Source organism: Astatotilapia calliptera, chromosome 8, assembly GCF_900246225.1.
Source record: "Astatotilapia calliptera chromosome 8, fAstCal1.2, whole genome shotgun sequence".
NCBI classification, from domain to species: Eukaryota; Metazoa; Chordata; class Actinopteri; order Cichliformes; family Cichlidae; genus Astatotilapia; species Astatotilapia calliptera.
Genome location: NC_039309.1, coordinates 20,710,978 through 20,737,950, shown reverse-complemented (window position 1 = coordinate 20,737,950; position 26,973 = coordinate 20,710,978). Strand labels below are relative to the sequence as shown.

Below are 26,973 nucleotides of genomic sequence, written 5' to 3'. Positions count from 1 at the left end.
GTGCCAAATAATGGTATTAATAAGATTGTGTGAGTTGGTAAATATCAGGGCAGGTTTACCTGGTTTTCATCTGGTTGATCATTCTCTATACAGTGTACTAGACCAGCAGAAACCCACAGGGTCACCTGAGGACTGGGTGGAGTGGTTCCTTCATCGTATGCATCAGGAGCCGTGGGCACTGGGTGGTATTGCCGTCATTGGAGTGTTTGTCCTGGTAATTCTCTCTCTGGTCATCTTTGCTCTGTTGTATGGATGCTGCTGCAGCTCAGGAGACGAGAAGACAAAGAGAAGGCAGAAGAATTCAAAGGACAGAGTCATTTAAGTGTGTTCAGATAAAAGAGAAAATGTACACTTTTCCACTTTTGAATTTCTTTGCTACATAGTATAGGACTCTTTTTTTAAAGGTTTCTTCAACCAAAATTTGAATGAAATTAAAATGCCCATATATTTTTTCAGTATCTGCAAAAATGGCCTGACCACATCACAGACGCCAAACCATTGTTCCACTTTGTAACGCGTCATTGCCAAGCAGCTGATTGTAAGAATTGTAAAATGGTGAATGGACTGCATTTTCTACTCTGAGCGCTCAAAGTACTTTTCACTACAAGAAGAAAATATTTAAATATTGCAGTTGTAAGAAAAATAGCCACTAATATCATAACCCTATTACACTAATAACTATTAAACTTTTTCTTCTAATTTATTCCAAGTTTGACTAGCATTTGTGATTTGAAATGATCCACAACCATTCTGTCAAGATACACAAATGTTTGTGTAAATTCATATGTTTATCTAGTGAACTTTTTAGGCTCACACAGTAAAAACTGACTGTTTCGATGTGATTTCAGTGTGATTACACATGAACCAGGTTGACGGATAATAAGACACACATGAATTCAATCCAGGTATTAAGGAAGGAAGGTAAAAGAACAGTGGAGGGAAGTAAAAACACAGCCCTGTGAGAAACTAACCTTCAAAATAAAATGCAATGTGAACTTAAAGAATCAATACCTGTAAGTGAAACAATACCTAGAAATACCTGGTACAACAATAGAATGAACGCTGGACATAGATGTACAGTTACCATTGTGAAAATCTGAAGGGAAAAGTGTAGTTTGGGCAGAAAGTCGGAACTTATGGCAAATGGCATGGGATAATGAAACAAAAGGGAGACATTTATATAGGGTGCAAAACACAATAGAAGCTAAGAGGAGTAGCGGATTGCAGAGACGTGAGGAGGTTGTTATCAGTCGAATATGAACGGGCCACTGCTTTTTAAATGGTACTCTTTTTCAGATAGGGAAACATCCGACTGGGTTGTGTGATGGGTGCACTGATATGGAGACAGTTGAGCATGTACTCCTTAGTTGTAGGAAGTATGTAAGTCACAGGAGGGTGATGTGGGGTGAAATGAGTGGTGGAAGGGAACTTACATTTGAACAAGTGGTTAATAAGTTAAGTCATGGTGAACGGAAAGTGGTGGTTTTTTGAGAAGTACTGGTCTCATCAAGAGGATCTGAGGATTCAGGAGTGACGGACGGTTAACAGCCAGGAGATGGCAGTAATGCAACAGTTTTGGATGCAAGCTGCCGTTAAACTTGACTGAAGAAGAAGAAGAAGAAGAAGAATGAACGCTGGCCAACAAAATGACTACATTTCCCAGTGGCAGACCAGTTCCTTCGGTGTGTTACCGTTTTGATGACGTCAATATTCTGCGACCCACCGTTTATGCGATACTACACAGAAATGGCGAGCGGTAAAAAGAGTACGCTGCTGTCGTCTTTAGCGGTCTATGGAGATGATTCGGAGCCCGACTCTGACCCTGAACAAGAAGAATCAGGTATATAAAAGTATTTAACTTCCTTTCATACGTTTAACGACTATGAAATACTTTGCTGTAGGTCCGCCAGCCTTACTGCGGAACTTCATGTAGGAGCTAACGTTAGCATGTAGCTAGTTAGACGATCTTCATGTTCATGTTGTTTTGTTCGTAAAACATAATATGCGCATATTTCGCTGGATGGTGTCTTTTTTATTGAGAGAAACTGTTGCCAAACGGAAATTAACATGCGTCTTTAGTTAACGGAGGAGGGTGCGTTTTGTGTCAGGATACCGGGTTGTGTTCTTGACTCCGAGATAACCTTGTTCACTGGTGAGATAGGCCCTTACTCAATTCTCAAGTACGCGAGTCCGGACTTGCCGAGAGCACGAACACGGATTCGCGATTTGTACAATTGGAACACCAGCGTACTTGATGCTGTCACAGGTCCGGAGTTTTTACTGCCGTCCCTTTGCCTGTTTAAATCATAAGAACTGTCACTACACAGAGATGTGCTTCTGAATGTGGACGATGTGTCTTCTGCATGCAGTAATACAGTTCTGCTTGTGTTGAATGATGTAAACAAACAATCGATCTACGCTCTTCAAACATCAAAATTGATCATTTGATTTTTTTTTATGACACATCCTCTGCTCTTTGTAATTTAACGCAATCTTTCCGTTTTCGTATTTTGGATATGATTTTTGAGTACACCTTCGCAGTAGCAATCGACTCCAAAATAAAGCTACCGGAAATGTACAACTCTATATCCCAGTATATTTTCCCATAGTTGTGATCCACTGGCAGTTTTCATGTTGGCCTTATTATGTTTATTTCTCATATCGTCCTTTCTTAAAGAGCCAAAGCCTGTCTGTTGGCACACAGGGACCAAATATACTGATTTGTTTCTGGATTGCTGGATTATGACTTGTGACATAAGATCATTGTAATCCTAATTTTACTAACCCATATTTCAATTTGTTAATGGACAGAATAATTATCAGATTAATCTCAAATTAAGTAGTCATTAGCTACAGATGGATGTGCGTAATGTACTCCACTGGAAGCAACTACACCAGTAGTAAAACCGCTTTACATTAATAACCCATTGATAAAATATACATCAGTATAAGGGGACCTTTTTGTCCACTGAGCTCTTCTAATTTTAAAGCTTAAAGTAAATTTCTTGAGAGCGAGAGAAATATGACATGTGGTTGTTAGTTGGCACAGAAGCTTTCAGAGCAGGGATTCATGAGTAAGTGCCAATTTAGGGAGTCGGTAAAGTTTTCAGAGTATAGTGACCATTAGTGAGGTCCCAGTGTTGCTAAGCTTTAGTCTAGGCAATGAGGGCTAGAACAGACAATTTAAAACTGAGGACGAACTCTTTCTTTGGCTATTTCCTGTTGTCTTATAGGCTGGCTTACTTTGAGGTTTCAATAGTTAGAATGATATCACTCAAAATTAGTTATGTGTGAAATAAAAGAATAATTTTGCTGCCTAATTGATTTCTTTTACTTCTGTGTCTTTGTGACCCCCCCCCCCCCATCTCGCATCAATAGGGGGGCGTGTAGGAAGCCTTGTATATCGCTATGATGAGGATGACCTGAACCAAACTGTGGGCCCAGAAGAAAAAGAGTCTGCAGATGAAGACAGCAGAGAAAACAACTCGGTCAGTTTTGAATTCTGAGCTTTCTAGATTTTATTTTTACTCATCAATCAGTTCCATTCCACTGATGTCTCTAGCTGACAGAAAAATAGTTCACGTGTTGTGTGCTCTCGGAGTATGTGGTGTGTTTTGAGACATTGAATCTTCACTGAGTACAGAGGGGTTTGGAAGGCTGATTGCTTGGTTGGATCTGCATCATAATCAGGATCTCCCCACTACAAAATCAGCATCACCAAAGTACTTTTTTCCCCTCTTTTCTTTAGTTTTACGTTCACATTATTTGATTTCTTATAAGCATAAGTGCAATCTTCAACATCCCCCAAAAGTTGATTCTGTTTATCTGGATGTAGCGTTTTCAGTGGGAGAAACGTTTCGTCACTTATCCAAGTGACTTCTTCAGTCTTGGCTGACTGCAGGTTTCAGTACATTTGCATAATGACTGAAACTAGCACGCCCGAAGGAGCAGTGGACTGGGAGATCAGTTCATTGATCATTAAGATGCAAATTCTCATGACCATTGATCAAAGACCACTAATCAATGACAAAATCTTCAACATCAAAAGGCTAACGGTTGGCTAAGACAAACTATGGTTCCTCCTTTGTTTGATGTTGAATGCCACATATGTAGTCTTATCCATGCTTGCTTTATGCTTGACCTGGGATTGCACGAATCCAATCTGTGGGTGGTCACTGACAGCCTGTCTGCCTGCAGAGAATGTTTGTGGTCAGATGGAGCCAGGGTTAAAAAAAGAAACTTGTAATACAACTGATCTTTGAGCTATCTTGTCCTGTTGTTGGTCTGTCAGCAAGCTTCAGAAAAGACCGAACTTTTAATGTACAAAGAGCTGAAGATTAACAGTGTTTAAAATCAATGAAGTGTCCACTGCAGGCGCTGTCTGTACTTTTACTGTTTTTACAATCTTAGATTTTTCCACGCTTCTCCTATTCCCGGTAATCTCTGCTGTCACACCCCTCCCTATTCACTTGTCAACCAATCAACATTCACATCCAGTGACGTGTATTTGGGATTTTGCGGTGGCAAGTTTGTGATGGGTGAAAACTTCCGTCTGTGCTCTGTCCAAAAGCAAACCAGAACGCAGACTGGCACATTTTTGGGACAATAAATTATGCTTTAGTTACTTGTTAGTTTTAGAGCTTATTCTTAAAGTGCTCCATTACAATGCTGTTTGTTTTCTCTGGCATCTTTGTGCAGATTACATTAGCTCACCAAAGTCACAATATAGACAGTGTTGTTAGGCTGAGAGCGGGTGCAGAGCAGCCATACAGAGCCAAGAACATATACAAGCATTATTATGAGAGCGGGTATTAGTGCTTTACTTTTTTTCCCCTCCATACTATTGCTGTAGCCACCTTTGCAAATGTTTTAATTTGCATCAAACTTTAAATGAAACTGTAAATTTTTGAAGTGTTCTTTGGGCACACATGTATCACACTCTTAACAGGGCTTGCAAAATTTTTCCAGTCAGGCTACCAAAATCTATCTCTGCCCTGCCTGTCGGGCTATCATAGGAAGGAAAAATATATGTCAATGCTTTTGCATTCTTTCGAAAATGTAGCTGAGCAATTATGTCATTGGCATCGGTGAGCCACTGTCAATATGTGACACATTGAAATTGCGTTTGAATTTGCGCTTGTTTTTTGCTTTCACTTTGCGACCGCGTGAATGGTGTATAGAGAGCTTCAGCACTGATTGGTGAGTGACGATTAATTGCGCACCAATTCCTCTGACGTCGTCTTATCGGTGATTAGCTTACTATTCAGACATGACAAGTGAAATCTCTCGCAGCAAGCTTAAACATGTGAGAGGTTGATTGCGCAGAGAATCGCTGACCGTTATGTAAGTACGTATGTAAAAGCAGCAGGATTTACGCCGGTGTTTTAGTTCTGCTCAGCCAAATAAGACAGGTCAGGGTGAAGAAGGGACAGCCAAAGAAAAGCCGACCACAAAACGGAAAAGTTATGACAAATCAGACAATGAGACAAAAAAAGCGCAGTTTTTTTGGTTTCATGGACAAAAGAATTTCTGTTGGAATATGACGAGCTAAATAACATGATGTTCTGCCAGGTGTGTTGTGAGTTTCATTCGATTTCTGAGTCGACAAGCGCCTTTGTTACTGGGACCAGTAATTTTAAGAAAGACCCCATCGGAACCCATGAGAAATGCAAGAAATGCATTATTGCTCAGTCTGCAGTATCTTTCCCGGAACAAACACCAATTGCAAAAACATACTAAAAATAAACCAAGCACAAGAAGAAGTCCTGAAAAATCTGTTTAGAACAGCGTGCTATGTTGCAAAGAGTGAACTACCACTGGCAAAATTTAGCAGTCTTTGCAAACTTCAAAAAGCAAATGGCCTCGATCTTGGTTCCACTTACCTCTGACCCGTGACTCCAGTGGAAATGTCATATTCAGGATCTGACACAGACTGATTCATGTCCTACACAGTTCTTACAAGTTCATAGAAATTTCTGTTCAATGAGAACCAAGTATTTGAGTTGATGATTGTAATTTTTATACAATGTTGTGATTTGTATTTTAACAATTTTTTGATTAATTTTTGTTTCCGTTACAATATTATACATTAAAGTATAATATTGTAACGGAAACAAAACATAAAAAAATTGCTCTCTTTTTTTTATTCGGGCTACCTAAATTTATTTTGGGCTACCAAAAACTGAAGAGTGCCGGCTCAAAGGGCTACCAGAGATTTTGAAATTTTGCGAGCCTTGCTTAAGTTGCTAGAAATCACAGTCAGCCTTACAACCTCCCAGAAATGCTTTATTTAAGGCCCACTTGTAGATGAAATAGTTGACTAATAGGTTTTCAGCCCAGTGCTGGCTGTTGGTCCTGCTGCTCGGCTCCCCATTATGGTCTCTTTTCCTTTTTGCCCCTTACAGTGTTAACCTTCTGCATTTTTGTTTTTATAGGAAGTGGACGAATCTGACGAGGGGAGGGACGCAGATGACTTTGAGGTATTTGAACACTGTGGGATTGATTAGATTTAGTGATTAAGCCTGATTAGTTTGTCATTCTGTTTTGTGACTAACCTGAAGCACAGCGGCCACAACATGCAGCGATAGAGCATATTCACTAGATGGTGCTGTGGGTTCATGGATTTGAAGTACGCTATGAGTCACTGATGCATCTTCATGTGTGGCTTAAAGTGAAGAGGCGAATCAGCCGTGTTGATTCTGTAAAGCACACTACTTGGACCTTCACACCATACTAACCACACCCTTTGTATGTGTTTTCAAACTGTATGAGCCAGACGGTGTGCCAGCTTCCTGCTGCACTGTTTGGCAGAGGATGTATAGCTTGACTGAGGCTTTGATTTACAACATTTCTGTGATGGCTGTCTGAGGGGATTTTGTGAGTTTTGCCTGTTGGTTATGCCACATCATGAAGTGATGGCAATGAAAGGACATTGCAGTATGGTAATGATAACTGTGGTTCATGATGTGGTTTCTCAGTGCTGCGTGTATCAACATGTAGAGCTTTATTGCCATGGAAGAGAAACATTTCCAGGAAAGTTAATGAAACATATTCTGTGTACTTTGTAGGGAAATACTTCACTTTCTTCTGTTGGGATGTGGTGCAAAATGAAAATTAAAAAAACAATTTGCAGCTCTCGTTAACCCGTATTTTATTCACTATAGAACATAAGAATCCTATTCACACCATAAATGAAGACTGAGACCACCTCCTCCAAAGGGTCTCAGTGCAGTCGATTTGTTTTACTAGCGTGATTACCATGTTCACATCTGCACAAGTGAACTGAGGTAAGGCAGAAGAAAACCAGTTTGATTTAAATGGAATAAACCTTCAGAGAGATTACAATGAATATCTGATCATTTAAAGTATATTCATATAATCTGGAGAATGTCTGTGTGCAAAGGACAGTTTTTATTTTACAAAGCATCCCAACTACTTTGGAAACGTGCCCATGTGTTTAGTAGTGTTATTTAAACCTGCTGCAAATACCTTTTGTGAGCAGTTGCATTAAAAACAGAGGTTGTCGTGTAATTTTGGCTACGTTGGGAGAGAGAGTTTAAAGCCTCGATGTGTTTTCTTGCTTTTGTTACCATCACTAAGATATTGTTATAAAGCAATAGGATACTACTCATTTTGGTTTTGCTAGAAATTCTGCGGTGAAATCTAGCAGCAGTGTAGTTTGCATAAGCAGATGTTAGGTCAACAGGCTAATATTTGGGTTTAGATTTAGAAACCCAAAAAGAGAGTGAATGTTTATATTAGCTTTCACTTTGTCCTCAAACTTATTGTCGTTTGCAGTTGGCTTATCTGTGAATGGCAGCTGTTAGGTGTTGGTGTGATACGTGTCTTAATTGAGAGTGCGCAGTGCCTCATTTAACCACAAAGACTGTTGTGCTCGATAAGAACTGTGGTTGGATATATCCAAGTTCTCCTTTAATGTTTTAGATTGTACTGTGATCTAGTCTGAGATCTTAAGAAAACATTGAGTTTACACATTCGGGCATGGGGAACTGTCTGCTGGAATGGAGATAAAGGGGATAATCTGTAGTGTGAAGCCTTTGTATTGTCGATAAAGTTGATAGTTCTTTTTAGATCTGTGATAGCTGTGCAGCAGAGCCCCCTACTACAGGAGAACGTTTCCTTGAAGAGCGTGCATCAGAGTCCCTATCGCTTAATTTCAAAGCACTGTTTCTGTTAGTTGGTGACCAACTGAGATATTGAGAAGAGGGGATCTGTTATGTTTCCAGTAATGCTTATTTAATAATTGCCTGGAAGTTTTAATTTTCAGTAAAATGGATTGTTCTATAATCTTGCTCATAATTTTTAAGCTTGCTGGAGGATATGTTAATTAAAAAAAAAAAAATTAGACAAACTAAATGTCATAAGTGACAGAGCTCTGAAATATTTAGAGATATTATTGTCCAACATATCTGAGAGTAGTGCTCTGAATTTTGGGATCCTCACCTTCTAGTACCATCTGGTGAAAAAGTCAGTTTTGTTTTTATGTGGTGTGACCAATTTATTTCATTTACACATTTTTTAACCACTATCTCGACTATAATTCTCATTCTGTTACCCAAAATCTATGTGGTTTTATAAATCCAGGCAATTCTCTCCAGTGTTTCGTTTTTCCCAGTTTAACATGCTAACAAGTAGCACTAAGGTGTTAAGTGTTCCTTCGAGGCTAATGATCCTGGAGCTTGAACACTAAGGAAGGAGAAAAGCACTTGGCTGGAAAGGATGTGCAGCAGGTTAGGGTGATCAAGGATACCGATGGAAATGTCATAAACAAAAGAAGAGAGTGTATTGAGAAGGTGAAAAGAGTACTTTGAGGATCTCATGAATGAAAAAAATGAGAGAGCAGATGGAGGACAGTTAGTGAATCAAGGTGTGCAGAGGATTAGCAAGGAGGAGGTGAGGCCAGATACGAAGGGTTGAAAAGAGGTTGGCCCAGAAAAACGCTCTGAAGATAATGAACCATACCAGGAGTTGTTGAAGCTAGATTAAGGAGAGACGTGACAATCAGTCAGCAGCATTATGGCTTTTTTGCACTGCAGATGCAATGTTTCCTTCTGAGAGTGTTAAGAGTACAGATCAGAAGGAGCCTCACTGTCTTTGTAGGTCTAAATGGTGGTGTTTGAAGAGAGAAACTGTGATACTGCATGTAAAAGTGGAAGGGAAGTGAGGGTGGTGCACGACATGTATGAGCAAGAAAGATGACAGATGAGCAGGTTTAAGAGAGCTGGAGGTACACTCTCAAGAGAAGAGGAATATTTTGGACAGAAGAATAACAGCAAGAGTAATGGGGAAGGTTTGAGATGGTGAGCTGTGTGGTTTGGACACAGTGACGCTGAAAAAAGAACCACAGAGATCATTCATGAATGTAGTGAAAGAAAGTTATGTGACACAAAAAGGATGCTGGTAATAGGATGAGATGGAGGCAGATGATCCACTGTTTCATCTTCTCAAGGGAGCAGCCCAAAGGAGAGGGAAACAAAATAGTAGTAATAATAATAATAATAGTAATAATATTCCTGCTATTGTAGCAGTGCTGAATGAGTCTGTTATAAGAGGGCAGCCCACATGCTAAAATGCTGCTGCTGCAGAGGCCTGAGTTCAAATCCACTTGGATACCATTTTCTGTGGATCTTCCACACACAGAACTGTTCCTGGTGAGAAACAGACTGAACCTCATGTTCAGTGGAGTGCTCCTTTTAACGAGGAAGCATATCGCTTTGTTTATACAGCTGATACAATTAAAGCAATCCGGTCAGTCTTAAATCGTTTTTTCCCAGTTTGCTGGATGTATACAAAACGCTAACAGCTGATATTTCATACAGCTGTCTCACAGAAATCCCATCAAGAAAGAAGAAAATGTAGAATTAGAAGTAACCCCCTTATGGTGTATTCAACACCATATTCTGTTATTATAATAATGTAGCATTGGCCTTTATTACACTGTTTCCAGTAATTAAAACTTAAATGAGTAGATACGTGATCAGCGTCCCTCCAGTGAATAATCTTTTGGTATATGTGTGGTTACAAGTCCGTGTTTACTCATGCTAGACAGATGGCTTGACGATGTGCACAGTTAGCTGAAATTAGAAGGGCCTGTTGTTGATCTGAAAGGGTGGTAATATTTTTGGTGTGGCCTTGTGAGACGGCTAAATTTATATTCTCTGTACAAAAGTCCTCAAAAGCTGCTTACTGTGACCTTACTGTGAGGGCGAGCTAAAAGGGGAAGCCGTGCCAACTGGAGGATCAGTGAAGTGATGAGTGTTTTTTTGTTTTTTGTTTGTTTGTTTGTTTTTTAAATTAATTCGTTTAATTTTAAGCTCTGTATCAAATAGTCTAATTTTTTTTTGCTGGGGTTCTTTGCTGTATTTACATGTCTTTCTGCCGTCCTCCCTCCTCCACCACCACCTTGTGATTTGGCCCACTTCAGGACAGTTCTTTGATGTGCCCGTGCAGTTGCTAGGTGACGGCATGATTCCTGTGAATAACAGCGCTGTTCTTTTGTGCTGAACCTGTGTTATGCCCACAATGCTGGCACAATAGGCGGCATATTTTAAGGGCTGTACAAGACTCCTCCTCCTGCTGAGCCAAGTCGTTCTCTGGAATCTTCTCTAAGATTTACAGTTCAGGCTTCTGTTACTGCTAAGAAACTGCTCTGTAGTGTGTGAAGTCTGCTTCTGGGTTCTGTGATTTTTAGGTTTCAGGTATACAGAGAATGAGCTTTTGTCTTTAGCTCTCTCTTTTTCACCTGTACAGTTTTCCAATTTCATTGTACCATTGTACTATGTATGACTGTGCAATGACAATAAAGAGTTATCTAATTATCTAACACCTTTGATTAGATCATTCATCTCACCAACTAAACCCTAGCAGGAATCATGGTCTCATAATATCTATGACTGATGCTGCGTTTATTTCCCACCATCGAGCACTAATGATAAAAACAGGCCTAAATGTCCCCTGTTTTTTCATTTTTCTGCCCTCCCACTCTCACCCCTTTTCTTGTGATTTCTAGATCTCAGAAGCAGAAAAAAAGGACCCCAAGGAGCTAGTTGGTGAGTATACGCATGAACTCGCACGTGCTCACGCAGAATATAGAGCGGCAATTAAAGGATTAAAGTAATCCTTGTGCTCAATCTTTAACTTTGAACAATAAACTGACCCTACACAGAAGTATTAGCCCAAGCCTGTGATATATTCCCCACTGTTGTCCACAAGCTCTTAAAATGATTTAATATTTAAAAAAAAAAAATATATATATATATATATATATATATATATATATATATATATTTTTTTTTTTTTTTTTTTTTTTAATTTTAGTGGAACCCGACTTAAAAATTAATTTCTTCCCTTTCGTAAGTCGCAAATTTTCGTAAGTCGAAGCACCCATTGCACGTTTTGAGTGAGGCGATGCTGATTGATAGGCTAATTGCTAACTAGAACCACAATGCGTCGTTCAAGTGGAACAGCGAAGCACAAGTACGGAAGCCAAGGGGTTGTCACATGATTCGGAAGGCATTGTGGGCATTGTAGGCTTGGCTGAGCCAATCAGAGCCAGCGGTTTCGTTACTCGGGCATTTTGCCGTAACACAGGAAGAAATATTGCCGTTCAGTGCCTTCGTAACTTGAATTTTTCGTGAAACGGGGTATTCGTAAGTCAGGGTTCCACTGTATATACAGGGTGGGCCATTTATATGGATACACCGTAATAACATGGGAATGGTTGGTGATATTAAAGTCCTGTTTGTGGCACATTAGTATATGTGAGGGGGAAAACTCCTCAAGATGGGTGGTGACCATGGTGGCCATTTAGAAGTCGGCCATCTTGGATACAACTTTTGTTTTTTCAATAGGAAGAGGGCCATGTGACACATCTAACTTATTGGTACTGTCACAAGAAAAAACAATGGTGTGCTTGGTTTCAACGTAACTTTATTCTTTCATGAGTTATTTACAAGTTTCTCTTTGTTCACAGCCATTAACATGTCGAAGAGGTTAACATGTGAGGAGCGGATCGAAATTGTGTTGATATCTGGTGAACGCAGTAACCGGGTCATTGCAGCAGATTTCAATGCAAGACACCCTACGAGACCACCCATCTCCCATGCTACAGTTAGCAAACTGCTCGCTAAGTTTCGTGAAACTGGTTCAGTGTTGGATTTGCCAAAATGTGGACGCAAGAAAACTGTCACTAATGAAGAAACATCAGTGGCTGTCCTAGCTTCATTCAGCAAGAGCCCACAGCGTAGCACTCGCCGCATGTCACTGGAGACTGGCATTAGTCGAACATCCCTTCGGCGGATATTAGCTACTCACAAATGGCACCCTTAGAAACTCCAGCTACTGCAGCATCTCAACGAGGATGACCCAGATCGGCGCACAGAATTTGCAGAATGGGCAAAACAAAAATTGGAACAGGACCCTCAGTTCACACAGAAGATTTTGTTCAGTGATGAGGCAAACTTTTATGTGAATGGTGAAGTTAACAAACAAAACCACCACTATTGGTCTGACACTAACCCACATTGGATGGATCCCTCCAAGACTGTTGGAACAACAAAAGTGATGGGTTCGACATGTTAATGGCTGTGAACAAAGAGAAACTTGTAAATAACTCATGAAAGAATAAAGTTACATTGAAACCAAGCACACCATTCCTTTTCTTGTGACAGTACCAATAAGTTTGATGTATCACATGGCCCTCTTCCTATTGAAAAAAACAAAAGTTGTATCCAAGATGGCTCTGAGACTTTGCAGCGACATCAGCGGCCACCTTTGAACTCGTAACTATGTAACTGACTGTAAAGATGAATGAATGAATGTAAAGATGCAGACAAGACCAGGAGGCATTCATTGCAGTGAAATGTGGATGGCTATAATTATACTCCAGTACATTAGCCAAACTTTGTAGAGAAATACAGTTTTAACATAAACTGTATTTGAAATACAGTTTATGTTAAAACTGTCCAATATCCAGTGACTGAGTGATTATAAAGATGGTTTTCCAACAACAGCCTTGTTGCTTTGCTGGTTAGCCACATAGAGCTGAGGTGGTTATTGCCTGGTTAAAGTTGTAATCTTTAATAGTTTAGTTTTATCCTTAATGAAGCCCACCTGAAATGAATTTAAAAAGATGTGATGATATATAGATGGCTGCTACGATCATCCAGGAGGTACTAAATTGCATTCGATTTACGTTAGAGCTTGATATCTTTGCAGAAAACCTGTGATTCTTTAGCTGAATGTAATCCCCGGGAAATCCACAGTTTGCCTTTTTTAGTCAGGTGTAAAAAATATATTAAAAAAAAAACAAAACAATTGTTGTAGAAAATTACACCTTTTGGAAAAAGTACAGTATATATTCTGACTTATCCTTTGTAGAACCTAATAGCACTCAAAGCTGAGTGCCTCAGACATGGCTGTAATTATTTGCTTAAAAGGATAATAATACATTTGTTGAATTTCTTTCAAAAATATGTGAAAGAATCAGATTTTTTAGCAATGCCAGCTGGGTGTTGGTACAGTAGGTGTATGAATCACTACCTAGACCTAGTTGACTTATTCAAGCCTCTTTGTCCACTGACTAATAAATGAAGGACTAACAAGGACCTGGCAGTGGTTAGTGAGTAATGACTGATCTGTACAGGTGTGTAAGGAAACATCAAATCAGGCAGGATATGAGTGATACAGGGAGTGGCGTTTTATACACCAACCTCTTAGACTGTAAACCTCAGGCACTGACCTTCTCTCTCTGCTGTTGGTTAATGCAGCCCCCAGCTGGATGCGGATGATGGCACAGATTAGGCAGTGCGACACCCATTCGACATGTGGTAATGCATTGCCACGAGGGTAGACAACTCATAATTACAATTAAAATTATGTGATTTCTCATGGATTAAATGTTTTATTTTGAAAGAATGTCTCACAGAAAACGAGTGTGAGAAGAGTTGTGTAACATATTTGTTTATAAAATGGATGAAAATCATTTTAAAAGGTGTCAGCACATCTCACTGTGTAATATCTGCCATCACTCTCCACGAGAGGAATAGCCTCTGCTCACAAATAATTTCCCGCTACCGTCACCTCTTCCAAACTTCTAGCCTGGCTCAGGCATAAAAACAAGTCCCAGAGGAAAAGGAGATGCACTAGCGCGATTTTAAAGCTTTCAAAGCAGTTGCTATTGCCACGAGTGTACTGTAGTGTCAGTGTGACTCATAGCCTGAGCCCGGACCCTTGGCATTCCTGCAGTGGAGCTCGGCTCCTCCGTCTTGTCTGTCAGTAAATGTCACAGAGCATCTGGCTAAAAGCCTTCTGTCAGCAAGCTGAAGATGGCTCTTTGTCTGTTTACTGAAGGGACGGACATTGTCTGCCTTTCCCAGAAAAAAACCCCAGGGCACAGACTTTGACTTTCTGTCTGTTTTTAGGAAGACAGATGGTGATTTAGAAACAGAATATAATCTTTTCTCTGTCTGTTTATTACTCTCAGATTCTTCCTGTTGTTTGAGAATATTCCTTCCCATGCTGAGCTGAATAATTAGCAGGGATTTATTTATTTTTGTATTTATTACACAGGCTGTGATTTATTCACACTCACACTGCTACTACCATCCGACGCACTTTAGTGTTTAGAGTTTGTACAAGGGCACAAAATTGTGAAGTAAATCTCAGGTTGTTTTAAGTGGATTAGCAGGCTTCCACACTGTTAAACCTTGTTGCAGCAGCACTGTTAGACAGTGTTTGCAAGTCTTTGTGTAGAGAGAGTTTTGTAAAATACCAAGCTACCACCTAATGCCTCTGAGTCATCGGACTTGCCTTGTCAGGTTTTTATTGTTTGGTGCTACAGAAGTTTTCTGTCTCTAATAACTGAGGTTTAGTGCCACAGACTATTTACACAAGACCAGTTCATGTTCACGTAACTGAATATCTCTGTATATCTCTATATATCTCTAAACTAGTTCACATCTTAGGCATGCGTATGAACCTATGCACATGCATGCTCAGCTTTACTTTTGTGTCTAGCCAACAGAGGGAACGCCCTGCCCCTCCTTTACTCCAACGGGGGAGGTTAACTATAACCATATCAGTTATCCAACAAAAGGGAAAGAGAGGTGCTCCGCCTCTTAGTCTTCTGACATGCGGGCAATCGGTGCACCAAAACAGTATAGACATGTGCACCTCTGTGGACCCATATGATCATGATCAGCAGGCTGATGAAGATAGAAAATGATTAGCATCGTGTCTGCACACGAGCAGAGTTCAGCTCTGGCACATGTTGCTTAACTGTGTTGCAGTAATGTTTCTGCTCACATAGAGCAGTCTCCATTATTTCCAAACACAGGTTTTCCACTTTGCCTAAGTCCATTTTAAATGATGGCTTGCTAAGAGAATTGTCTATTTTTAATCCTGTAACACCTGAAGGGGAGCTCAGGTTTGGTTTTTGGTCTTGTGTCAGGAATTTGAATATATACTCTGATAAATGACTTTGGGTCTAACGGGATTTTTTTCCCTTATGTTCCCTGATTGAAAGCTGGGTGGGATGTTTTCTTTTGAATTGAATAAAAACATTAAATATAAGAATAAAAGTAATTGGGTTGTGCGTATGTGATGATGGGATTTTGCTCTGCTCTGTAAGCTAAAGTGTGAAACAAGACACAGTAAGCACGTTCTTTTTGGTCTTTTCATGTCCAGTCAGGTTCTTACTTGTCAGTGTTCTTCATAGAGCTTCAGCAGACACGAGTTCCTCCATCTGCACATACATGCACACTTGCAGCATCTACTCACCGAAGTACTGACAGCTCTAAATGACTGTGTCTGTGTGATTAAGAGTTAGTGACACAGAAGAATGCCTGGCCTGCAGTCAGAGAGAGCAGAGGGAGACAAGTCGAGCAAAACAAAGGAGACGAAAGGAGTCTGCCTTCTCTATACAAGCCCCAACAGCAGCCACTCCCTGCCTGAGACATGCTCTCTTCATACCACACTGCCCTGTAAAACTTACTGGCACACACTTAGGAGTAAGATGAACACAAGGGTGCTCAGGAATTCTCCAGTAATACTTTGACACACATTAATCGAGTTTCTTCTCCAATTCATGTCCGTATTCCACCACCACCTCTCCAATTTCTCATTTGGTGGATGTACTTCTACATTTTAGCCGTCTAACGTAGCTAATCCTGCATGTAAAGACACGCAGGGAAAAGCCACAGAGGTGAAAGCACATTAGGCTTATGTTTATTTTTCTTTCCTTCCAGCTCTGTTTTCAGAAAAGGTGAGAAACATGTCACCTGACGAGATCAAGATCCCCTCCGAACCCCCCGGACGCTGCTCCAGCCATCTACAGGTACCCAACACCACTGCTAAACGTTCTCTTAACCACATACATTTCACTTGCAGCACACGCTTTAATGCTGTTGTATCATGCAAGCAGCTTGAGTAACACCACTTAGGCCACAGTTATGCCTGCTAATCAGATTGGGGGGGGGGTGTGTGGTTAAAGCTGGGGTTTGGGGTTTTATAAGGGCTTGATTGAATAATCTGGGGTTTTGTAGACTTGTTTATGTGCTGGATAACTACTTTCCAGGTAGTAAATTCATCCTCCTAAAAGAACTTGTCATTAGCTTAAAAAAGAAGAAATTGGTTCCATGGGGGGAGAAAACAGTCTGCGCTCACAGCCTTGGCATAAGATCAGATTTAGAAACCAAGACTTGAAACGCTAAAGGTTCGAAGCTGCCTCATCCACACACGAAACATATGGGATATTTATGCACTGAAAATAACCTCCTGTTGACGCCAAGCGACTCATTTAGCTTTCACTTGTTCCCTCTCGGGTTAGAAATACATTCTAGTGGCGACATAAATCCTGAGGCGCACCCCTGTAATTAAACCGGCACACAGTGTCATCCTCAGTCTGCTCAGCATCACCGCCGCTGATTTCTTTTCGTTGCTTTGCATTTTCGGCGCTTCCAGCTTCAGTCAGTTAGGTTTGTCTTCTGAGGAGCAAAGGCAGGTCAGGACATACAGCTGACTTAGTAAGTGAACAGCTCAGCAGTATCCCCTCTGGGCTGACACTCCCCCACCTATCAGACGAACAACTAATGATTCACCTTCACCATAACAGCCTGGATATCCCTGCCCTCTGGGCTCAGAGGAGCTGCAGCACATGTACTCTCACAGTATGGCTTAATTGGATTTCGCAAATATTCTGTTTTTCCTGTCAATTCACCAGCGCTGGAATGTAGCCACTTTGTGAACTGTTTCCAAATGCCTTTTGCAATCATACCGCGACCTTGAGATTAGAGCAGATTAGAGCGATCCACTGGCTGCCAACTCACTGAGCTCAGTCTGAAACTCGGATATCTCTGGAAAAGATTTGTGTTTTAGGAAAAGCTGACCACAATATCTGTTTTTATTTTTTATAAGTCTGCATTTGACAAAATTTTGCTGCTGGAAATTCAAGTGAAACCTTCTGAGGGAGAGGCAGGAAGTGTCCAGACTGGTCCAAAGCAGAGCAGCAGAATCACTATCATGTGTTAGCCTAATAAAAAAACAACAACAAAAAAACCCACTTGCAACAGCTCCAATAGTTTTATCAGTCACCAGTAGGTTTGTTGGGGCTTTACATCAGTGTAAAGTAGATATTTGACTATTGTACCTGTTATAGAGAGTGTGTCAAATTGGAAGACTTGTAAAGATGTGTTTTCTTTTGTAGTTTAAAAGTTAAAATGTGACAACATGGTGTAGACAGTCTGCAGCAAGTGTCACTCACAGTTTCCTCTTGTGCATTTTTGGCTACTTCTTTAATAAAAAGAGAAATAACATCACTGCCAGTGAGTGCTTAAATGCTGACAGTCGTCAGCTATACTTGTATAGGTTATCTCATAGGATCTACATGCATCAGTGCAGAAGTATAAATGAAGCTTCTAATGTCATTTGTCCAACCAAAGTGGTACAACACCTAAGGGTTGCTCTCTAACAAATGCATAACTTGTAATTACAATTTAAGTGGGGCATACAGTTACTTTAAGGGTGCAGAGTGTTCATAGTGACAATGCTGTGAGCATGTTTGTTTTTGCATTTTCTGTGGGAGTTTATAGGGATGGACTCATCCTGGAACAAACTGCATATTTTGGTGCTGATCTATTCGCGACATGCTCGCTGCTTGCCTTCAGCCATTAACCTTGTTTATTTCACTGTTTATTGACATCCTATTTGTGGCAGAGGGATGCTTATTGAACCTTGAAAGTAAATATAATTCATTATAGTCCAGATATGTTTAATATTAGTGTGCTTGTTAATCTCAAGAATCCACACAAGATATTTTAATTAAGTCGGGGATTTATTGTGCACATTTAAAGAGTTTACTTGAGGAAGGTCAGAAAGTGCGTCTTCAAAAATAATTTTTTGTAGTTGTTTACATCAAATTATCCAGCCAATAGGGATGGCTTTTTAGAAAACACTAATATTAGAAGCACAGGAATTCGTTTTGTTGCTGTTAACACAGTAACAGTGGACCTAGACATGTAGTGATGATAGAGATACCTCTATGGATGAACAAGAGCACTATCCTCTTATTTCTTCTTTTTCTATATTAAGACCTCATGCATCACTGTGGATCTGGGTACATGTGCCAGCTCTATGTGGTTTAGTTGAACGTGGATGTGAAATATTTCTCCGCAAATTCAGGAAACTCATCTACAGTAACTCCATTCCTGGTATAAACATGTTGTTTATTTCCTAAGTGACACTGCATTGTGACACAAGTGAAGTGAATTGTAACAGCGGCGTGTGTGTGTGTGTTCTCTTCCTTCACCAGTTTGTTTGTTTTGTAACAGGAGAAGATTCACAAGCTGTATGAGAGGAAGCTCCATGGAGATTTTGACACAAACGCCCATATCCAGCAAAAGAAGGAATTTAGAAACCCAAGGTATGCAGCTCAGCTGGAGAATGCACCCACACCGTCAAACGCACACATGGGCTGTCAGCTACACGTGACAGCAGATGTACTGTTTGACTCTTATGAAGCTCCTCTTTGTTTTCAGTATTTACGAGAAGCTCATTCAGTTCTGCGCCATAGATGAACTGGGAACCAACTACCCAAAAGATATGTTCGATCCTCATGCCTGGTCGGAAGACTCTTACTATGAAGCTCTCGGTAAGTCTTTTTATTTTCGCTTACTTGTTCTTTGTGATTTCATATCAGCGCTCATAATTGCTTTTAATCCTCCAGCCAAAGCTCAGAAGGTGGAGATGGACAAACTGGAGAAAGCCAAGAAGGAACGGACCAAGGTGAGCCTAACGACAAAGAAGAGTGGATTACTCTGTCAGTCTGCATCAGGGGCAAGTCTCCACCAGCTGTACTTCATTTCTACTTTACCTCCATCTGACACACAGAAATCAATGTTGCCAAGTTGAGCTCTCGTAACAGCAGCTCGGGCCCAGCCCAGGGCAGATGTACTTGTCGGCTTCACCCATTCTGGGTTGCTACATAAAAACCAACTGCTCCCCCCACCCCCCCAGTATGTCTTTCTTTGCTATGGATTCTTTTGACTTTATGCTGGGCATCATTTCAGACAGCTAAATGCTGGGGGTGATGGGAGTTTCCAAGGACAATGTTGTTTAAAAACATAGTGATACCTGCTGCCATCAGCAGCATCATTCCTGCTGTTGCACTGAGCTGGACTTGAATGAACATGTAGAGCACAGCAGCTATTCTGCCTGATGTGAAATGAACTCACTGTTATGTAGCTACAGTATTCAAGCTAAGAGACATCAGAGCTGTTCACAGTATTTGTAGTTGTGCAAAATGCTTCGCTTACATATTATTGTAACCTCTGCTGTAGATTCTTAAGTTGAGCTTTTCAGTGACTGCGGTCAAGTTGTTTTTTTAAACAATAATAAATCAAACAATTTAAACCAGTGTTTTAATATATGTGTGTGTGTGTGTTGTTGTTTTTTTCCAGATTGAGTTTGTCACGGGGACTAAGAAGGGCACCAACCCCTCCAGCACAGCAGCCTCCACCACCAGCAACACCACAACTACATCCACAGGTAAAGCACTGCAACATCTGCTAGCTTCAGCTGCTCCAGTAGTAGTGTGATCAGATTGGACCTCAGGTGTACACGAACAAATGAGGCTATTGGGTTAGTGAGGTACAGTCCAAAAATCTTAAGCCACTTCTTATTTGTTTCTATTTTGCTTCCAAGAAGCTGGCTCTTCTTTTTCTTTGTGCTTTTTCAGGCTTTTTTTGTTTGGTAAGCCATTGTTACAGATAACAGACACAGTAGCAAATAAACAATTTTAAAATTAATATCATTTTTAAACGCTTTGTTGCTAGCAGGCGGTCACAAAAATGAGATGAATGATGCATCCTGCCAATCGGTTAATCCAGAAAACACAGACCTGCTCTTACTGACTCCTCCCCTGTGTTTACTATGTCACAGATGCCCAGAAGAGGAAAAGTAAGTGGGACTCTGCACTCCCTGTGACCCTGGCCCAGCCCACCCTCATCACAACCACAGCCACGCTGCCCGCCGTCGTCTCTGTGACAACAACAGCAAGCGGTACCAAGACCACCGTCATCTCCGCAGTGGGTACCATCTTAAAGAAAGCAAAGCAGTGAGGATGATGAACGGGCTGCAGCGTGACCGACGGCCTGTATTGTGCTGCAGCCGTTATATGTGTGAAAAGTGATGGACACATTTTCAGAACCAGCCCACAAATTCTTTCTGCTCCTCGTGGACTCACAAAGACTAAAAACTGCCTTCTATCTCTGGGATTGTATCTGCAATTATGGCATCACAAAGCCAAACTGACCGCGGGGACAATACTCCTCTGTAAATCTGATGCATGCAGATCTTTCTAAACAAGCGACTATGTCATTGTGCTTTTTTCTTTTTCTTTATTTGATGGCAACATTTGTTTATTTAAGACAGGAAATTGTTGAAACTGTAAAAGGGTCCCTCACAGAACAGATGTAGTTAAAATGTCTGAAGTTTATTTTTCTATACATAGTTGTGGTACAGTATTTTCATGCCTGCTGTAGCACTCGATTGTAATCGTTCTTCTGTAGCACAGTGAATGACTCTGAGCTGAGATGTTTGTTTTTTTGTTTTTTTTTTACTCTTGTACGTATGTATTGATAAGAAGGTGAATAAATGGATGAGATGTTGCCTTTTCACTTGGTTTCTCGTCATTTGCGCAAACTGTGATCACTCAGTCCTCTGTCATTTCACATATGGCTGCTTCTAGGAGAGCGTTACGTCTTTGTGCTTTGAAAGGACGCTCCGTGGTTATCCAGGAACAAGCTCTTATTGACTGCACACATTGGCCTGAATCTGGACTGAAGACTCTCTCTGGCTTTCGTGCAGATGCCGCCAACACATTCAAACAGTTTCTGTCTTTCAGGGCGAAGCATCTGCGTTCCAGGTGAGGTTATGCTCACTCTAACCTCACACTCCTCATCTGACTTCTCTAGAAAGGGGAGTGTCAAGACATTTATGTGATTATGAGGTACTGTAGTGGGTTAAAGCTGGCAAGAATCAGCAGGCTCTGAATTTTAAAGCAGCAGCACGTCCCATTGAGTTATTTTTAAAAGCTGCACATAGTTTTTCATAACCTTTCATACTTGGAAGGTGGGTGCAGTCCTTTAACTTGCCTAACTAAATATCTGAAATATGCAAAAGTAAATGTCTTCCTTGTTTTCCGGTTGTTTATCAGAACCTCACCCTGCGATCCCAGTCATGATGTTGTCGTATAATCATCCATGATGGCCTGCAATTAGACTGATGTAAATATACCGTGCACAGCTTTGCGATTAACTTTATACTTTGTCCTCAATCACAAGCTGACTTCCTAAATTGGCTCTCACTCATTAAACCTTTGGTATTAGAGGCTGGAGAAGACTCTGCGTTCTGAATCTGAGCTGTCGGTGCGACTCCTGAGGGAGGTTTAAAGTGCAGATTATGGTTTAGCATTGACTCATTTATGACATTCAGTTGAATCATACCCACATTTGGCCACAAGCCTCTATAGAAGTCATGCATTTGGTAGAGTTGCATGTTCGTGTTCTTATTGCATCTCAACATGTTTTTGCAGAGCCTGGAATGCAAATGAATGGCTGAAGACTGCTGGTGGCACAACTGTGATTTCTCCAAGCTTCAGTGATTTAGGATAGAGGAAATACAATTAGAGCCAGACTGGAGCTGATTGGATAGTTGTTTTATCACGTTTGGCTGATGTTATCTGACTTGAAAGCTTATAACTTGAGCCCTGTGCTTTGGCGGGGCCTGCCCTGTAGTGCTCTGTTTGTCCCATAGTCATGCCTTGCAGGTTCCTGGGAGCACCTGGCAAGTCCTCCCTGAGCATTTAATAGCTGGAAGTTGCAGTCTTAGATCTCTCCATTGACTCAGCGTTATGCTATTTGCTTCATGGGCTTTACTTCAGCTTTTACAGTTTACACCACCAGACTCTTGATACATTTAATATTCAAACAGTCATCCAACTGCTAAAACCCTGATAACACTGGTAGAATTTGGACAGTGAAAAGTTAAAGGCCCCTTTTTCCTGAAAACTGTCACATTAATTCAGCCATCTAGAAGTTAAAATATACATATGAAAATGGGCATGTATATACAGTGGGGCAAAAAAGTATTTAGTTCCCCCACCTAAAATGATGACAGAGGTCAGTAATTTGCACCAGAGGTACACTTCAACTGTGAGAGACAGAATGTGAAAAAGAAATCCATGAATTCACATGGTAGGATTTGTAAAGAATTTATTCGTAAATTAGGGTGGAAAATAAGTATTTGGTCACCTCAAACAAGGAAAACCTCTGGCTCTCACAGACCTGTAACGTCTTCTGTAAGACGCTTTTCTGTCCCCCACTCGTTACCTGTATGAATGGCACCTGTTTGAACTCATCATCTGTATAAAAGACACCTGTCCACAGCCTCAAACAGTCAGACTCCAAACTCCGCCATGGCCAAGACCAAAGAGCTTTCGAAGGACACCAGGAAAAGTATTGCAGACCTGCACCAGACTGGGAAGAGTGAATCTACAATAGGCAAGCAGCTTGGTGTGAAAAAACCAACTGTGGAAGCAATCATCAGAAAATGGAAGACATACAAGACCACTGATAATCTCCCTCGATCTGGGGCTCCACGCAAGATCTCATCCCGTGGGGTCAAAATGATCATGAGAACGGTGAGCAAAGATCCCAGAACCACACGGGGGGACCTGGTGAATGACCTGCAGAGAGCTGGGACCAAAGTAACAAAGGTCACCATCAGTAACACACTACAACGGCAGGGAATCAAATCCCGCAGTGCCAGACGTGTTCCGCTGCTGAAGCCAGTGCATGTCCAGGCCCGTCTGAAGTTTGCCAGAGAGCACATGGATGATACAGCAGAGGATTGGGAGAATGTCATGTGGTCAGATGAAACCAAAGTAGAACTTTTTGGTATAAACTCAACTCGTCGTGTTTGGAGGAAGAATAATACTGAGTTGCATCCCAAGAACACCATACCTACTGTGAAGCATGGGGGTGGAAACATCATGCTATGGGGCTGTTTTTCTGCCAAGGGGACAGGACGACTGATCCGTGTTAAGGACAGAATGAATGGGGCCATGTATCGTGAGATTTTGAGCCAAAGTATTGAGTTGTATTTTTGTTATTGACCAAATACTTATTTTTATTTTACTAATTTTACTAATTTACAAATCCTACCATGTGGATTCATGGATTTTTTTTTTCACATTCTGTCTCTCACAGTTGAAGTGTACCTCTGGTGCACATTACTGACCTCTGTCATCATTTTAAGTGGAGGAACTTGCACAATCGGTGGCTGACTAAATACTTTTTTGCCCCACTGTAGCAGTATATTTGTTTTTATGTTTAGGTGTTTTTATAAACCTTCATACACAATTAAAACCTTAGTAAGGTTGATTATTCATTTCTATTTTGTTTTTTCTTTTTAAACCTTTTCCCCTTGGGTTATAATTCAAAAGGAACAAGAGAGGGCACACTTTGGAGGTGAGCCCGCCAGACACACCCAATGTACAGCTTGTGCTGAGCAGGTTACAACTTTACCCCATTTATCCACTGTCATCACGATATGACTCAAAAATGTGTACACAAAAACCCTTATGTTAATACATTTTAAAACTTGTGTTAATGTAGCTAAACCTGATTTAAAAAAAAAAACCCTGAGCCACTATTTAATAAAACTCCATTTTTCCCCCTAACCCTAATTAACAGCTAGCTACAAAGGAGTACACGGCTACATTAAGAAAAAAATATCTACCATTTTGGCAATAAAGTAAAAAAGTATTAATATTATTTTGAGGAAAAAAAAAGTCAAAATGTGAACATTACAGTTTATTTTCTTAATGTGGTCCTAATACTCCCTAATACTAGCTAAACCTAATTAAAACAAGTGTTACTTTTTCTGTTAGCATATAGCATTTTACCCCTAAAATGACAGAGTAGCTGTGTTTTTATTGAGGTAATTATTCACATAGTCTGCGTTACTACATGTCAACCTCATTAACACAGCTTTCTATTACAATGTAAAGGGTAGTTATTTGTGCTTTTATAGATATATTTGACATGAGGAAATTTTTGTTGCTACACTTCAACGCACAGTTTTACCAAAGTTATTAATTGGTAGCATGATTGTTTTGTAGCATACATGGTTGCAAAGCTGTGTGTGAAATGTGTGTGTAGTAGCAGATTTATTAGTGGGAAGAAGAAGAACGGGGAGACGCCATTATAAGTGGTGAATGAACTCAGTGATCCAACAAGCGCAGTTTTTGTCATGTAAATTGGCAAAGAGTGGGCCAGTGACTCAGACTGAAACGTGGAGAGGGGAGCTGGGAAATGGGGACATTCTTGTTGGGCTTCTTGTCTGAATCCAAAACTTTACCCCTTTCTTTCCAGCTGCCTGCGGTAGGGAGAAAACCAGCTCCATCAATTCTGCAGATGAGTCCGATTCACGACAGGAGCATCGTGTAAACAGTAAGTAATGTCTAAACTCATAATCAGCATGTCTGCATATGCAGGAACCAGCAGTGTATTTGTGGTCCTTGAACGGTTTATTATCAATTTTACCTTTAGTTCCCACTGAGGGTGAATCATGGTAACTGACTGGTATATGTATAACCATGTATGTACATGTATAATTAGCACAAAGCTTCTTTCACATGATCCCTTGCTTGATTGTACAAACGATACAGCAGGTGTGCCACACCTTCCCCTTAACTCGTTCAACATCTGAAAGGGCTGTTTAGATTGGCATCTCTCCTTCAGCATTAGCCAAAATACAAAAAGTGTTGAATAAGAAGAGTTGTTTCTAACAAGTTTTGTTCCCCTGGAGAGTCAGCCATTGTCTCAAACCAGATCTGGTTGCTAGGAGTGTATGTCCCCATTCAGACTGCTCATGTTGTGAAAGGGAAAAGAGATGTTTTCACATTTAAGTTTGAGTCCTTAAATCCCAGATCTGGTCCACGCGTTGGATAAGATGTGATGCGGAGACAGTAAGTGATTGTGAATAACCTTTAACACCTGATGTGTGGTCTGCTGGAGAGCAGAGGAAAAGGCTTTCCAGATAAATACACATAAAATTGCTCAATTGGACTCTGCCCCTTACTGGAATTTCTGCTACTTCCTTTTGCAAACTTCATGCAATGCAAGAAATTTATTAAAGAGCAAAAACTTAGACTGAAGCAAAGATTAAAGGGTTAGTTACAGTAAAAGGGCAGAGCGGGGGTTTACTGAGAACGTTTAACAACAAAACAGTCCAATGATTAATGAGAATCCTGACATCTAAACAAAAAAGCCTGAGGGGCATGGGTTTTGAAGGAATGTAGGCAAGTAAAAGATAATAGTTGAAGTGTTTTAAAGTCCAAAACAGACATCTAATATGTGGGTTCTCATAGAACTCAACCGGAACACAAGCGAGCACACAGCAGCACAAGTGCTTTCCTGTGAAGATCACTCAACACTGCAGCAATATAGTGTTAAAATGGAAATGATTCTCACTCATAGGCAGGGCTGGATAAACATCACAAGGCCTGGTGGCAGGCGAATTGCTTTTGGGCCGCCCCCTACGCTATAGAACCCGAGTGACTTTGAACGTGGCATAGCTGTTAGGTCAAAAAATGCCTTGTTGATGCCGGAGGTCAGTGGAGACATCTTGAAGTTGATATGAAAGTGAGAGTAACCAAAGGAACCAGCCAGATGGCCCCGCCCCTCCCTGAGCCTGGTTCTGCCAGATGTTTCTTCCTGTTAAAAGGGAGTTTTTCCTTCCCACTGTCGCCAAAGTGCTTGCTCATAGGGGGTCATATGATTGCTGGGTTTTTCTCTGTGTGTATTATTGTAGGCTCTACCTTACAATATAAAGTGCATTGAGGCGGCTGTTATTGTGATTTGGCGCTGTATAAATAAAATTGAATTTTGAACTCATCTCAAACTGGTTTCTTCAACATGAGAATGAGTTGTGTGCTTGGATGGCCTTCACAGCCATCAAGTCAAAAGAAACACAATTTCAATTTGGGACTTTGGCCAACTGGTCCTGATGTTGCTAACCCAACCAATAATAAATATTAGAGGTGCAACGATACACAAAATTCACGGTTCGGTTCGGTTCGATACTTTGGTGTCACGATTCGATATTTTTTCGATACAAAAAAATGTTCATGCCTTTTTAATTTGTCATTTATTAAAATTATAAATATATATTTTAACTCAAAAGTACAGTTTTTAAATTTAATGTTGTTGAAACAACAAAATAATAAAAATAAATCTATCTGATCGAGGAATCACTCATCTTTGGAAAAGAGAGTTTATTACAGAGAAATGGCTCTTTCCAAAATAAAAGCTATACTATACGCTTCTTCTGGGCTATATTCTCAGCAGCATATTAAACATATCAGGTCCCCATAAGGAGAATCGTGTGCTAACG

General features: G+C 40.6%; 1 protein-coding gene across 2 annotated transcripts; it reads left to right on the top strand.

Moving 5' to 3' along the window:
* The first annotated feature begins 1,486 nt into the window (after positions 1-1,486).
* Positions 1,487-21,191, top strand: sap30bp (SAP30 binding protein). Of its 2 annotated transcripts, none has more exons than XM_026177355.1 (10): positions 1,487-1,840; positions 3,379-3,488; positions 6,435-6,479; positions 11,030-11,069; positions 16,266-16,354; positions 18,846-18,937; positions 19,053-19,165; positions 19,241-19,350; positions 19,974-20,061; positions 20,455-21,191. In XM_026177355.1, exons 1-10 carry the CDS (start codon positions 1,699-1,701, stop codon positions 20,631-20,633), a joined length of 1,008 nt encoding a protein of 335 aa, XP_026033140.1. In that variant the 5' UTR covers positions 1,487-1,698; the 3' UTR covers positions 20,634-21,191. The 2 variants fall into 2 exon arrangements, with proteins under 2 accessions (XP_026033140.1, XP_026033141.1); XM_026177356.1 differs by having other exon boundaries at positions 1,647-1,840; positions 19,241-19,299.
* Positions 21,192-26,973: the final 5,782 nt, after the last annotated feature.